At 41.7% G+C, this 13,109-nt stretch overlaps 1 protein-coding gene across 1 annotated transcript; it reads right to left on the bottom strand.

Moving 5' to 3' along the window:
• Window positions 1-2,016: 2,016 nt before the first annotated feature.
• On the bottom strand, window positions 2,017-8,622 carry gstt1b (glutathione S-transferase theta 1b; the record flags this gene model as incomplete). The annotated part of the gene is given in 5 exon segments (XM_012851050.3): window positions 2,017-2,500; window positions 4,578-4,754; window positions 5,151-5,301; window positions 5,381-5,468; window positions 8,509-8,622. Coding segments are annotated over 5 exon segments (726 nt in total). The 3' UTR covers window positions 2,017-2,302.
• Between the last annotated feature and the right edge of the window lie 4,487 nt (window positions 8,623-13,109).

Genomic DNA, 13,109 nt, shown 5'->3' with positions numbered 1-13,109 from the left:
GGCGCTCTGGATGCGTCCGGGCGCTGCGCACCGACCGCAGCTCTGCAGCGGCGCCGCTCACCGCTGCCATCTGCTGGACACACCAACACCCAGGGCTGGATTTAAAATAAATCCCCTCTCTACACAGAATTACTTGATCCCCTGATAAACTAAATCCAACCGGTCGGAACCGCGTTGACATCTGGACCAGATTCAGGACAAAGTTCCCGGTCCAGACCTTCCTGCGTTATGTTTGCCGACATTCCCGGTCTAAGGTTCTCCAGACTTCATTTGGACTTCAGCTGCTTCTAGTCTTGAGACCAGTTCTTTACACAAATCTTGGTCTTATTTATTTATTTCAGATTTAATGGATCAGGACGCAGAACAAAGTTTCATTGTCCGGTCCAAACATCTAGCCCTGTGGCCTTGGCCCATTTGTGATCCTTGAAGTTTTTACCACAAGTCAAACACAGTAAACATTTAGCAAAGTAAAAAAGGAAACAATTGATGACCCAAAATATAAGAAATTTGTCTATTTAAACAAAAAAAAAAAATACAACAGTGTGAGCCCCGTTTTGTGTTATGGATCAATAATAATTTACATAATTCTTTAAAATCTTGTTTACTGTTGAGCAGGTACAAAAAAATCACCAACTAATTTATGCATTTTTTATTTAATAAAGATTTATTTTTAAACATTGTTGGCTGTAACTACTTTTCAACTGAGTTTGCCTGAGCTAAAAGTCTGGACCTCAGGCTTTAGCCAAATCTAAAAGTATTTAAAACTAAGAAACTATAAAAGGAAACTTAAGCAAAATCCCACCAATTAATTCTGTGTTATCAGAAATACTGCAAATAAAATTCGTACTGAACTACTGACATAACATTTACCCCACATGTTAGCAACAACCCACTCATACCTAATTAGTCCAAACTGTGTAAACTATTTATTTTCTCTGGTGTATAACAACATTATGTCCCCCGGTGTCCATAGATTTGTTTGTTTTCAGGGTTTTTTTTTGAATCTGGGATGTAAAAGCTTTGAAATGAATCTAATAACTCATTAAAAATGTAATAATTTGGGGAAGCCTAGCAACTTTGTTGACTTAGCAACAATCCTTCATCTTCAGGAAGTAAATGGTGAGAGCAGAGAGGAATCACTTCCACCCAGAAACACTAAATTGAATCAGAAGTTGGAGGAAAATACTCAAAGCTCAGTCAGAGTGGGGCGGAGAACATCTGGGAACATCAGTTTTTAGGTGTGGCCACAGATTCTCAGTCAGATTCAGGTCTGGACTTTGACTAGGCCATCCTAAGCCCTGAATCGGCTCCGATCTGAACCATGTCATGATATCTGTCTGGTTCTCCTGCTGGAAGGTGGACCTTCACCCAGTCTGACCAGATCACCTCGTTCCATCTGGTTCTACGTGGCTTCTGGCAAACTACACACCAAACCTCTTCTGGCTTTCTTCTTGCCTCTCTTCCACACCGCACAGATTTTTTAAACGCACCACTAACTCACAACAGCTGTCCTGTGGACAGATCCTCCCACCTGAGCTGTGGGTCTCTGCAGCTCCTCCAGAGCCACCACGGTCCTCCTGGTTAACCTCCACCTGAGCCGTGGGTCTCTGCAGCTCCTCCAGAGCCACCATGGTCCTCCTGCTTCTCTGATCAATGCTCTCCTGGTCCAGCCTGTCAGCCAACCTTTGTTGGGTTTTCCAATTGTTGTCAGTTTGCTTTTTAATTATATCCAAGAAAGGTGGAGGAATTAGGAAATGTTAGTTTTGACTTCAGATCTTCATAACCATCTCTGGGAATGTTTTTTTTTTTTTGTATCATTTGATTATTGTGGGTCAATGATGCTCTTAAAGGGGCAGAAATGTGCATTTAGATGTTGTAGAACTGCTGGGTTTCCTCCACTAGGTGGCAGCATTCCTCTTTAACAGGAGCTGGTTTTCCTGACTGAAGGAGAGCTGCTCACGCTGACCAACATTTCATACAATCAAAAATATTAATGATTAAAACCGTCAGATCAAGCTGGTACACGGATAACTTTTATTGTAGGAATACCACAGATTAAAGGCTGAACTACAGTCTGGTTGTAAAAAATCAGCCTGAAGAGATTAGCTGACAGTGCAGAGGTCTCAGAGAAGAGTCACATTTCACATTCCTCGGTTACATAATCTTTCCCTTCGTCTCCCGGACCTCCAGCTCTTACTCAACAACATTTATACCAAAATGACCGTTAGAACAGAAGCTTACACAGAGGGGTGAAACTTGATTATGACCAGTGATATTTTGGGTTACATCAATGCCGTCCTGCTCAGAGGAATAAACGGAGGATTTTAGGCTTGAACAACTCCAGCTTGCTGGGATCGATCTGCTTCAATCCCTCCTGAGCCCCCAGGATGTTCTGGTGGGCCTCGTCAAAGAGCTCCTCCCCGATGAAGGTCCGCACTCTGTCCCGCCAGGAGCTCAGCCTGGGTCTCCCGTCAAAAACATCCAGACCAGCGCCCAGCGGCTGAAGGAGAGAAAGAGGAGTTAGTGTGGATGAAGATGACCCTGACTCTGAACGTTTAACTGGACAGAGGAAGACTCACTCTGACCAGAACCCAGTGTAAAGGTGGGTCAGCAGGGAGGTAAATAGTTAGACCCACAGACTCCCACTGGGATGAAACATTTGAACACAGAACAACACGTCCAGAGGACCTACTCAGCTTTTTAAATTATTTTTCTACCTGGATTATTGAGACACATCAGGCCGTTTCTTGAACCTGGAACCTGTGAAACCAGCCACCTCAGAAATCAGAATCAGAATCAAGTTTTATCGCCTAATAGGTTTGCACTTACAAGGAATTTGACTTGGTGTTGATGGTGCAGACAAAACAAAATAGATATATAAAGGGCTGGATGATAATTCAATAACTATATATAATCGATCGATAGACGTGTGGCGCGATTGGAAAAAATATGGTTGATAAAAGTTTGATATAGAAACAGTTTTCCTTCCTTCCTTTCAGCCTATCATATTAGTTGATGCTACAGTAACTACTTCCTCTCGACCAATCGTCGTAGGAATCTTCTGGAAGTTCTTCCAAAACAAAGCAGGTACAGCAGCTAAACTGGGCTTCCTTCTTTGTGATAAAATGACAAAGCGTCCAAGTGGCATAATGACATCACGCAGTGGCGGTTCTAGACCAAATTTACCAGGGGGGCCAAGGTGGGGCCAGTGTTTTTTCACAGGGGCACAGAACAAAAAAATAAAAAAACAACAATAAAATGTCAATATTTAACTGTGGAATAATATTAAGTGAGCCACTTGTGGCTCTGGAACTGCAGTTTTCAGACCCCTGATCTAGCAGTTGAATACTTTGCCCCCTGCTCAATACAGCTAAAGCTAAACGTGAAACATCTTAAGTTTTAAATTCTTTTTAAGTAGAGTAAAACTGTATAGGTAAAAAAATAATAATATATTGATCAAAGTGAACAATCAGTTATGGTTTCTTTGCCATTGCAAATAATTATGAGAAGTGTATTTAATATCATGTCTTTAGTACAGGGGCCATAACAGGGGCCAGGACCATTTCTACAGGGGCATGGGCCCCTGTTGGCCCCTGTCTAGAACCGCCCCTGACATCACGCGTGCAGTAACATGCTTCATAGTGATGGACATGCTGCTGTTGTCTGCAGCTGAAAAACCAGGCTTCAAACAATTACTCGCCACTCTTGATCCGCGATATAAAGTTTCGGGACGCAAGTTTTTCTCTAACAGCGCTCCCTAAATTGTGCGACGAGTGCAGAGAATCAGTGCAAAATGAGCTGCAGTCTGTGTCCTTAAACGCCACAATCCTGTAGCTTAATGGCATTTTGAGGAGCTTAAAATATGCTGTAAAGCTAATTGTTAGCTATGGGTGCACCAGATGTGTTTCCCACATAACTTTCTGTTCGTCGATCTCCGTCTTTAAGAGTTCCCCCTCACCGGAAAAGGGTAGAGTGCCTTCTCCGGGTTGGGGAGGATGTGCTGCCCCTAGTGGAGGAGTTCAAGTATCTTGGGGTCTTGTTCACGAATGAGGGGAAGATGGAGCGGGAGATCGACAGGCGGATTGGTGCAGCGTCTGCTGTGAAGCGGGCGCTGTACCGATCCGTTGTGGTGAAGAGAGAGCTGAGCCAAAAGGCGAAGCTCTCGATTTACCGGTGGATCTACGTTCCTACCCTCATCTATGGTCACGAGCTTTGGGTCGTGACCGAAAGAACGAGATCCCGGATACAAGCGGCTGAAATGAGTTTTCTCCGTAGTGTGTCTGGGCTCTCCCTTAGAGATAGGGTGAGGAGCTCAGTCATCCGGGGAGGACTCAGAGTAGAGCCGCTGCTCCTCCACGTCCAGAGGAGCCAGTTGAGGTGGCTCGGGCATCTGGTCAGGATGCCTCCTGGACGCCTCCCTGGTGAGGTGTTCTGTCCCACTGGGAGGAGACCTCCCTCTGCTGCAGGTCTAACACTCATCCTGATGTTATGGAGCTGCAGCTCGCTACTTTATCCTGAACTGAATATTCACATCGGAGCAGGAACGAAGTCTGGACCGGCTCAGCTGTTAAACCCACCTGCATGATCTCCACGATGGCCACCAGGTCGGCCAGAGACATCCGGTCTCCCACGATGAACGGCCGGTCCTGCAGGAACTTTTCTTCGATGAGGTTCAGGGAGTTGTTCAGGTCCTCCAAGGCTCCATCCATCTTCTCCTTCGGGACTTCCATACCGATCATTTTAGGAATCATGAGCTGCAAACAGACATTCCTGAGTAGAACCACAGCTCAGCCTGAGACGATGACGTCTTCATGCTCAGGTTACTTTATTGCAGCTTTCACACATTTGATGTCATGAAATGTATAAGTCCTATAATAAAAAGTCATTAAACATTGATGACTTAAAGGACAGATTCTGAAAGCTAGGAATTGGGATGATCTTCATCTCCTGATGGATTCACAGCTACTTCTCCTATTTTTGTTGGATTCAATTTACTTTAATGCATTTGTCCCTAGGAAGAAACTCTGAACTGTCAGATCAGGTGTCAAAGCAAACTGGAACCTGAGATCTGCCACTAAAGGCCTGATTGGTGCATCTCCGTCTTGGTCGGGACCCGGTTAAGATTCTGGGAGACGTGTTGGTGGACATACCCGGAGCCAGAACATCTTGGATCCTTGCATCCGGATGGCGGTGTGCTGCCAGGACAGATACTCGTTGACTCGAGCGCGCTGCTGGAGGTCGGCCGGGTACCAGAAGTCTGGAGTCTGGAACTTCTCAGCCAGATAGACCATGATGGCGATGCTGTTTGGGCACAGATGGATCAGCGGGTCCACATTAGGTGCTCAGGTTGTTAAACGCCCGGTTCTTAGTTCATACTCACCTTTCAGACAGGCAGAAGTCTCCATCCCGCAGTGCAGGAACTTTTCTGATAATGCTGATCTTCCCAAAGTCATCTCCATAATGCTCACCTGGAACCAACACAGAAAGATCTCAGCCCAGCAGGAAGCAGCGTCGGTTACAAAGATAAGAATCAGACCATCAACTTAATCCGGTCTGTGAAGAACTGTGCATAAGATCAGTTTTATGTTTTTTCTAATCTTCTACGATGACTTTTTGAAATCCTTGTGGAAGTTACAGAGTTTGTAAAAGTAAGTAAGGAAACTTTATTTATATAGCGCCTTTCACAGGATAAAAAAAACACAAAGTGCTTCACAATAAAAACAACCATAAAACAACAGAAGATACGATAAAAAGATAAAAAGCAGCATAAATGCAACATCATATCATAAAACTAGTTAAAGCCAGTCAGAACAAGTGGGTCTTCTGCTTCTTAAAAGAATAAACAAAGATGAAGGCAACGTCTTCCTCAGTCTGGAGGCCACAGCTTTAAAGGACCGATCCACTCTGGTTCTAAAATTAGTTCCTGGAACCATTAACAGCCTTTAGCTGCAGGAATAATGTTATAAAAGGTTGGTGATATAAGCTGGAGTCACTCAGGGCTCCAAAAGTAAAGACTAACATTTAAATGAACTGTAAAATGTACCGGTAACCAATGTAAAGAGATTAAAACTGGGCTAATGTTCTTTTTTCTTTCTTATCAAACATATAAAATGGCTGTTAGTCAAGAGATTAAATAAAACCATGAATAATCATCTCTAATTCAGCCTCTGACACTAAAATTAAAAGTTTAGAAATATTTCTTAGCTGAAAGAAGCAGTTTTTGATTACTCTGCAGGAATGACGCTCTAGTGACACAGCAGAATCAAAAATGATGTCAAGGTTTCTGAGGCTTGATTTGACAGAGGAGGCCAAAACACCCGGAAATGTCTTAATTTCTGTTATTTTGTTCTCTGGGGCAATGATGACTCTTTCCGCCTTATCAGAGTTTACCTGCAAGTAGTTTTCACAGAACCACTTTTTAATATCATTAATACAGTTTATCAAGCAGGACAACCTAAAATATTCAGTAGGCTTAAAAGAACAATAAAGCTTAATGTCATCAACATATAAATGATGAGACACATTAGGGAACTGCCACATTATCTGGCCAAGAGGGAAAATATGTAAAAGAAAAAGAATAGGTCCCAAGACAGAGCCCTGTGGTTCCCCGCATGGCGGGTAATTTAAGTCGGACATGAACTGGTTTCCAAAAACACCAATAGATCTTTCAGGGAGATCGGATTTGAACCACTCTAGAGCCTAATCTGATAGACTAATTTAATTAAATTTCAATTAAATTTTATTTATATAGTGTCAATTCATGAACCACGTCATCATCAAGGCTCTTTCTAAAGTCAGACTCCATCAGATCCTCCAGGTTGGTGAGAAAGTTTCCTCTCTAAGGAAACCCAGCAGGTTGCATCAAGTCTCTCCAAGCAGCATTCACTCCTCCTGAAAGAGCGTAGAGCCACAGTGGACAGTCGTCTGCATTGTTGATGGCTTTGCAGCAATCCCTCATGCTGAGCATGCATGAAGCGACAGTGGAGAGGAAAACTTCCCTTTAACAGGGAGGAGAACCTCCAGCAGAACCAGAACCAGGCTCAGTGTGAACGTTCATCTGCCTCCACCCACTGGGGCTTAGAGAAGACAGAGCAGAGACACAGAAAGCTCAGAAGCTCACATTGACCCAGGAGTACTTTCTATGTTAGAGAAGACAGAGCCGAGACACAGAAAGCACAGAAGCTCACATTGACCCAGGAGTACTTTCTATGTTAGAGAAGACAGAGCCGAGACACAGAAAGCACAGAAGCTCACATTGACCCAGGAGTACTTTCTATGTTAGAGAAGACAGAGCCGAGACACAGAAAGCACAGAAGCTCACATTGACCCAGGAGTACTTTCTATGGTAGAGAAGACAGAGCAGAGACACAGAAAGCTCAGAAGCTCACATTGACCCAGGAGTACTTTCTATGTTAGAGAAGACAGAGCCGAGACACAGAAAGCACAGAAGCTCACATTGACCCAGGAGTACTTTCTATGTAGAGAAGGACAGAGCAGAGAACACAGAAAGCACAGAAGCTCACATTGACCCAGGAGTACTTTCTATGTTAGAGAAGACAGAGCCGAGACACAGAAAGCACAGAAGCTCACATTGACCCAGGAGTACTTTCTATGGTAGAGAAGACAGAGACTAACCACATCATGAAGCCTGTTAATCTAAATACTGTTATCGACATTATCAAAGGTGGATGTAAAATCCAGGAGAACAATCTTTGTCCGTTAGAGGATCTGTAATGTGGAACTCACTTACTGGTTATTTAAAGTCTATAACCAGTTTTAGTACATTTAAAAAACAAACAAAACTCTGGTTATGCCAAAAACAGAACTGTATAAATTTTGAGTTTTTATTATCATTTTTGATGTTGTCATATTTTACTGTGTCTTTCAATGTTGTCAATATTGTGTTGTGCTATTTTAAATGACTATTATTTTAACTTTTAGTGGCACTTCTTAAAAAAGCCCATCTAGGGACAAGTGCTGCGAATTAGCAGTAGCTATTGCACAATGACGCCAACATGGGACGGCTGTCATGTTCAGTTTGTCTATGTCAATGTGTGTCTGTCCCTATCAAATAAAGTTAAAAATAATAAATCACTGTTGATGCTCCATCTTCAGACATTAGAATGTCACTAGAAACTTTAAGTAAGGCAGTTTCAGTGGAATGGAGCTTAGGAAATCTAGACTGAAAAATGTCAAAAAGCTGTTCTGCCTCTACTTTCTAGGAACCTTGGACATAAAATGAGATATGCCTGTAATCTTTGAACTGGGTAGGATCCAAGCTGCACTTTTTTAAAATAACGGCTCAACAGTAGCATGCTTGAAAGATTCTAAATCCACACCTGTCGAAAGTGAAGTATTGTAAATCTCTACAAGTACCAATAACAGGGAAATCTTTTTTCCCATTTAGTAAGGTCGGGGTTCGAACCAGCGACCCTCCGCAGGCAGAGCAGACCCTCCCAGGGGGAGAACCTCCCCAGCAGCTGCCTCCTGGTCCCGGGGGGAACTCACCGTCCATCAGAGACACCTTCTTGAACTCGAAGGGGATGTTGTTCTTCTTGGCGAACATAAAAACGGAGCGACAGGGCTGAGAGAAGAGGTCCAGATAAAGTTCTACAGCCATCGCTGCTGCTTTCTGCTGCCGAGGCGCGGCTGATCCCTTCAGGAGACCCAACAAGGCGTCCACGGAACTCCCGAACCCCTAAAAGCAGGAAGAAAAACACCGGAAGTCCGGGAAAAAAAACACAACTTTCCAGAACCGCCCGGTTTCAGAACAACCGTAGAGAACTGGCACCAAGTCCGCCCTACCGCGGGTAAAATGCGAAACTACGACACCTGCTGGCTGAGACGTGGAACTGCAGCGCGCATGGTTCTAAAACCAGGCCTGCACGGTCAGGAGGTCTTAGGTTCAAATCCCAGCCAGGGCTCTCTAGGTTCTCCCCGGGTTCTCTAGCTTCTTCAGTATTAGGAGCGTTTCAGCTTGTGGCCTTCTTCAGGATTGTTACAAATCACCACATTAGTTGTACGTAAATTAGAAGTATCCTAAAAAAAAATAAGCCAATAATCCACACACCATATGAGCAATCAGCATACAGGGGATGGTACTTGCTGATTGGTTGAACCAGTGAAAACATTCAGTTTTAAAGAGGACATATAATCCCACACTTACAACACTTCCTTCTCATTAAAATACAAACAATTAAAAGTTACACTTTGCAACCATAACATTACAAATAATAGCATTATGAAAAAAACTGTCAGGTTCAAACACCTAAAACATTTATTAACAACACAAGAAGGAGAGACAACAATGAGGTTTGATTTTCAAATTATCTTCCAAGGAGAGGAGCTGAGATGCTTAATACAGATCTCCAAAACTCGCTCTGAAGCACTCCGTCCACTCCTTTCTTTTTATTAGGCCTTGTCAAGCTAAAAAACAACTGTGACCTTCAAGATAAAACCAAGCAGTTCACACAGCTCAGTTATCCGTAAGCAGTCCAGATGTCTCAATAGAGTTCATAAAAACATTTATTATAGTCACAACATAGTTCTCTGCTTTCTGCAGGCCTTCTGCAAAGACAAGAGAAAGATCAGACACATGAAATACACTTTAATATCTAAAACCTTAAAACGTCTTAGTAGTAAAGAGTAAATATATATGATAAATGCAATGAACATAGTAAATAAGATAAATAGTAAGAATAATCCTATCAAAAACATTAAATAAAATATCAATACATATAAATATCAAATTAGGAAAATGAATAAAACTGTTATATTTGGGACTGGAGGAGCCACACATGAGCACATCTGGAGACGGCATGTTAGAGGAAATAAACAGTCACATAGAAAATGCACCACTATGTACAGAAGTACATGTCTTTGTTATGACAAACCCTTAATTTAACCTAATCCTAAATCAAGCCCTTAATTTAACCTAATCCCAAATCAAGCCCTTAATTTAACCTAATCCCAAATCAAGCCCTAAATTTAACCTAATCCCAAATCAAGCCCTAAATTTAACCTAATCCCAAATCAAGCCCTTAATTTAACCTTGTCTCTGTTAATGTCAAGTTGTCATAACAAAGACATTTTAAACAATGTCAACTTTGCTTTAATAGTGTCATAATTTACCGAATGACAATTAATGACAACAGTCCTAAACGTTCATAAAGAGTCATTTATGTTCATAACTGGTGTTATGTCATGTTTATGACAGTGTAATGTCAGTTTTATGTACACCCCTTCAAATAAAGTGTAAGCCACATTTGTTTAGGATTATCTTTCACTTTTCTAGTTAAACTGTTTTACTGAAACATTAGTTTAAGTTTGTGGTCCAACTGTTTGCTTTTAGTTTCCATTTTCACGTTTTAGTTTGTTTCAAATTCCTCTACATTTTATTCCAAGTTGCTTTTATTCTGTTTTTATTATATACTATATTTTAATCAAGTAAAGCACTTTGCGTTATCTTTGCACTGAAATGTCCTATAGAGATAAATTTGCCTTGTAATTTCTTCTAACATCTCTTCTTTGCTCTTATGGTATTGTTCTGGGATTTCACAAATACGTTTCTACTGAGTTGATGTAAACGTTTTTTAGGTAGATGGGAGGAAACCTTCACTCAGATTTTTTGAATAGTTCTTTCAGTTTCTCAAAAAAACAAACATAAAAAGGTGTATTTATTTTAGCTCTGCGACCTTTGACCCCTCCTGCTGGCCTTGGGTTCACGCGTCACGCCTGACGGCCGCTGCTCAGGTAACCATTTAGACCCTTGATCCTGAATATCTGAGGCTGATGACACCAAGTTTGTGACCACGCTGCCTTAGTTGGACATTTCGCTAAACTAGTTAATGAATATTACAACTAGCAACCAACCCAACTAGTAGAAGTCCTACTAGTCAATGAGCCAACGCGCTGAACTAGAAAAAAGCACGAAGGACCAAACTAGTCGGCTTTATGACACAAGAGTCAATGACTGTCACACTAGTTAGCTTAGTAGCATTTAGAAACCCAACTAGTAAAACTAGTTGACAAACTCTGCCCACTGGTTCTCTAGTGACACTCATGCGTGCACAAGTTGACTAGTTGATGCTTTGTGGCTATACTGTTTCATTATAGAACCAAAATGTCCTGTTACTTAACTAGTTGCATTAGACAACTAGTAGGCCGGTATGGTTACAACTAGTTAACTGGTTCTTTAATGTCGGCTAAATGTAGTGCTGGCAATCTACTAGTAAACCTTCCCAGCTGTAATAGCAGCTGTAACTAGTTAACTAGTGTGTTGGCTTTTTTTCTGACTTGGGTGATTTTAGGCTCTACTAGTTGACCACCGTACTCACCTAAGGGTCACCAGAGAACTAGTGGGTAGTTTATATCTATGGAGTTTTATCTGGTTAACTAGTGCAGCTAACTAGTACCTGAAAACCCTCCTGGTTGGGATTCCTTGTGGTTTTAATGGAGCACATTGATTGTTATTAGGACTTCTAGTTCTAGTTGGAATAAAGAGTTACTACGAAGAACTAGAGCAGAAAAACATCCCAACTAGTTTGAGAAAATGTTTACCTAAAGTTGTGAGCTGGAGGTAAAAAAGTGGCTGATGTGACGGATGTTGAATATTGACACAAAGGGCTTGCCGTACATGGCCTCAGCATTCTGACTCGCCTCTGTGAACAACTGATGATTTTTACACGTTCATTAAAAGACGACCACCGTTAAACATTTAGTCTTTATTTCATCGGCAGGAACAGAACATGAGCCCAAAGCTGAGATAACCTTTAAATCTGACACGATAAAACTCAAATGATTTCAGGAAGCAGAAATTATCTTTTACTCTGGATGGTTTTCCTCAACAGGATCAAATCCGTCTGGTTCCTGTTGATCCAGAACTTCCAGAATCACAAGTTTCACTTTAAACAGTGAAGTGAACCGTACGGATACACGATATCTCTGTTTACCATGTTTTAACACATCAGCATTGGTCCCCTGATTAAAACCAGGCCAATATCCATCAATTATTGCCACAGCAATATTGATATGGGCCTAAATATTCGTACCATGCATCCCTGGGACAGAAATTCAGCAAAAGTCTTCACTGCTAGTGTTAGGTTATGGAATCAGAATAGATTTAAGGTCTTGTGCTGTTTGGACCGCGTGGTTCTTCACAGGAAGCTCATCACGGTTCCCTTCTTCCCGACCTGGTGAGGCTGCAGCTCGTGGAACTGAATCACAATCCTGCAAACGACAAACCAGGCTCAGCTTTATCTGCCAGCAGTGAGAAAACAAGCAAAGAATGTGAGTCTGGATGGTAAGACGCTCATTATGTGATGACTTAGTTATACAACAATCATACAGTTATAAAAATCGAACAGCTGTGTAGAAAACACATACGAGACAATAGTGCATGAGCAGAGGATGCAGGAGGAAATATTTCATCCATCGTTGTCGTTATGACGTTCATGTAGGAGGAAGTTTAGACTTCAGAACCAAAACTGATTAAAAATTCAATGCAAGACCCTCGTTAGACCTGAGGGGGGCGCCACACACACGGTTGTAGACACAACAGCAGGATTTCAACTAATCTGAGGTAATTTGTGAAAATATTTACCAGGAAACGTAGATATCACTATAAAACAAGCGTGATACCAGTTTATGAGCAAAATAAAAGTTGATTTAGGGAGGAGTTACCCTTTAAGGAGGGTTTATCACTTCCTGTCCACACAGGAACCCATTAACAGAGAGAAATACGGACAACTGGACATTATTTATATTCTTATACGACAACCATGGAATTAGGTCAATTTAACCACAGAGCAGATATATTTAAAATTCTGAAAATAAGCGTCACTCATTTTCTCATCGTGTTATTTATGATCTCTTATGAATTTTATTTGATCAAACCTTTATTTTTTTATTGCTATCAAAGCTCTACTATACAGAACAACACAGCAATAAACAGGTAAATCAGTCAGAACATTATGACCACCAGTCTATTAATGCAGCAGCAATTCATACCAAACAGATACACATTATTCATTATTTTCTGTTATATTTGATGATTGAATGAAAAACTCAAACATGGCATCAGACCAACAACCATGCAGGACGGGTCCCTG

Source organism: Fundulus heteroclitus, unplaced genomic scaffold, assembly GCF_011125445.2.
Source record: "Fundulus heteroclitus isolate FHET01 unplaced genomic scaffold, MU-UCD_Fhet_4.1 scaffold_53, whole genome shotgun sequence".
NCBI lineage: Eukaryota > Metazoa > Chordata > Actinopteri > Cyprinodontiformes > Fundulidae > Fundulus > Fundulus heteroclitus.
The sequence above is the reverse complement of the archived record's forward strand: the minus strand, read 5'-3'. Positions and strand labels throughout refer to the sequence as shown.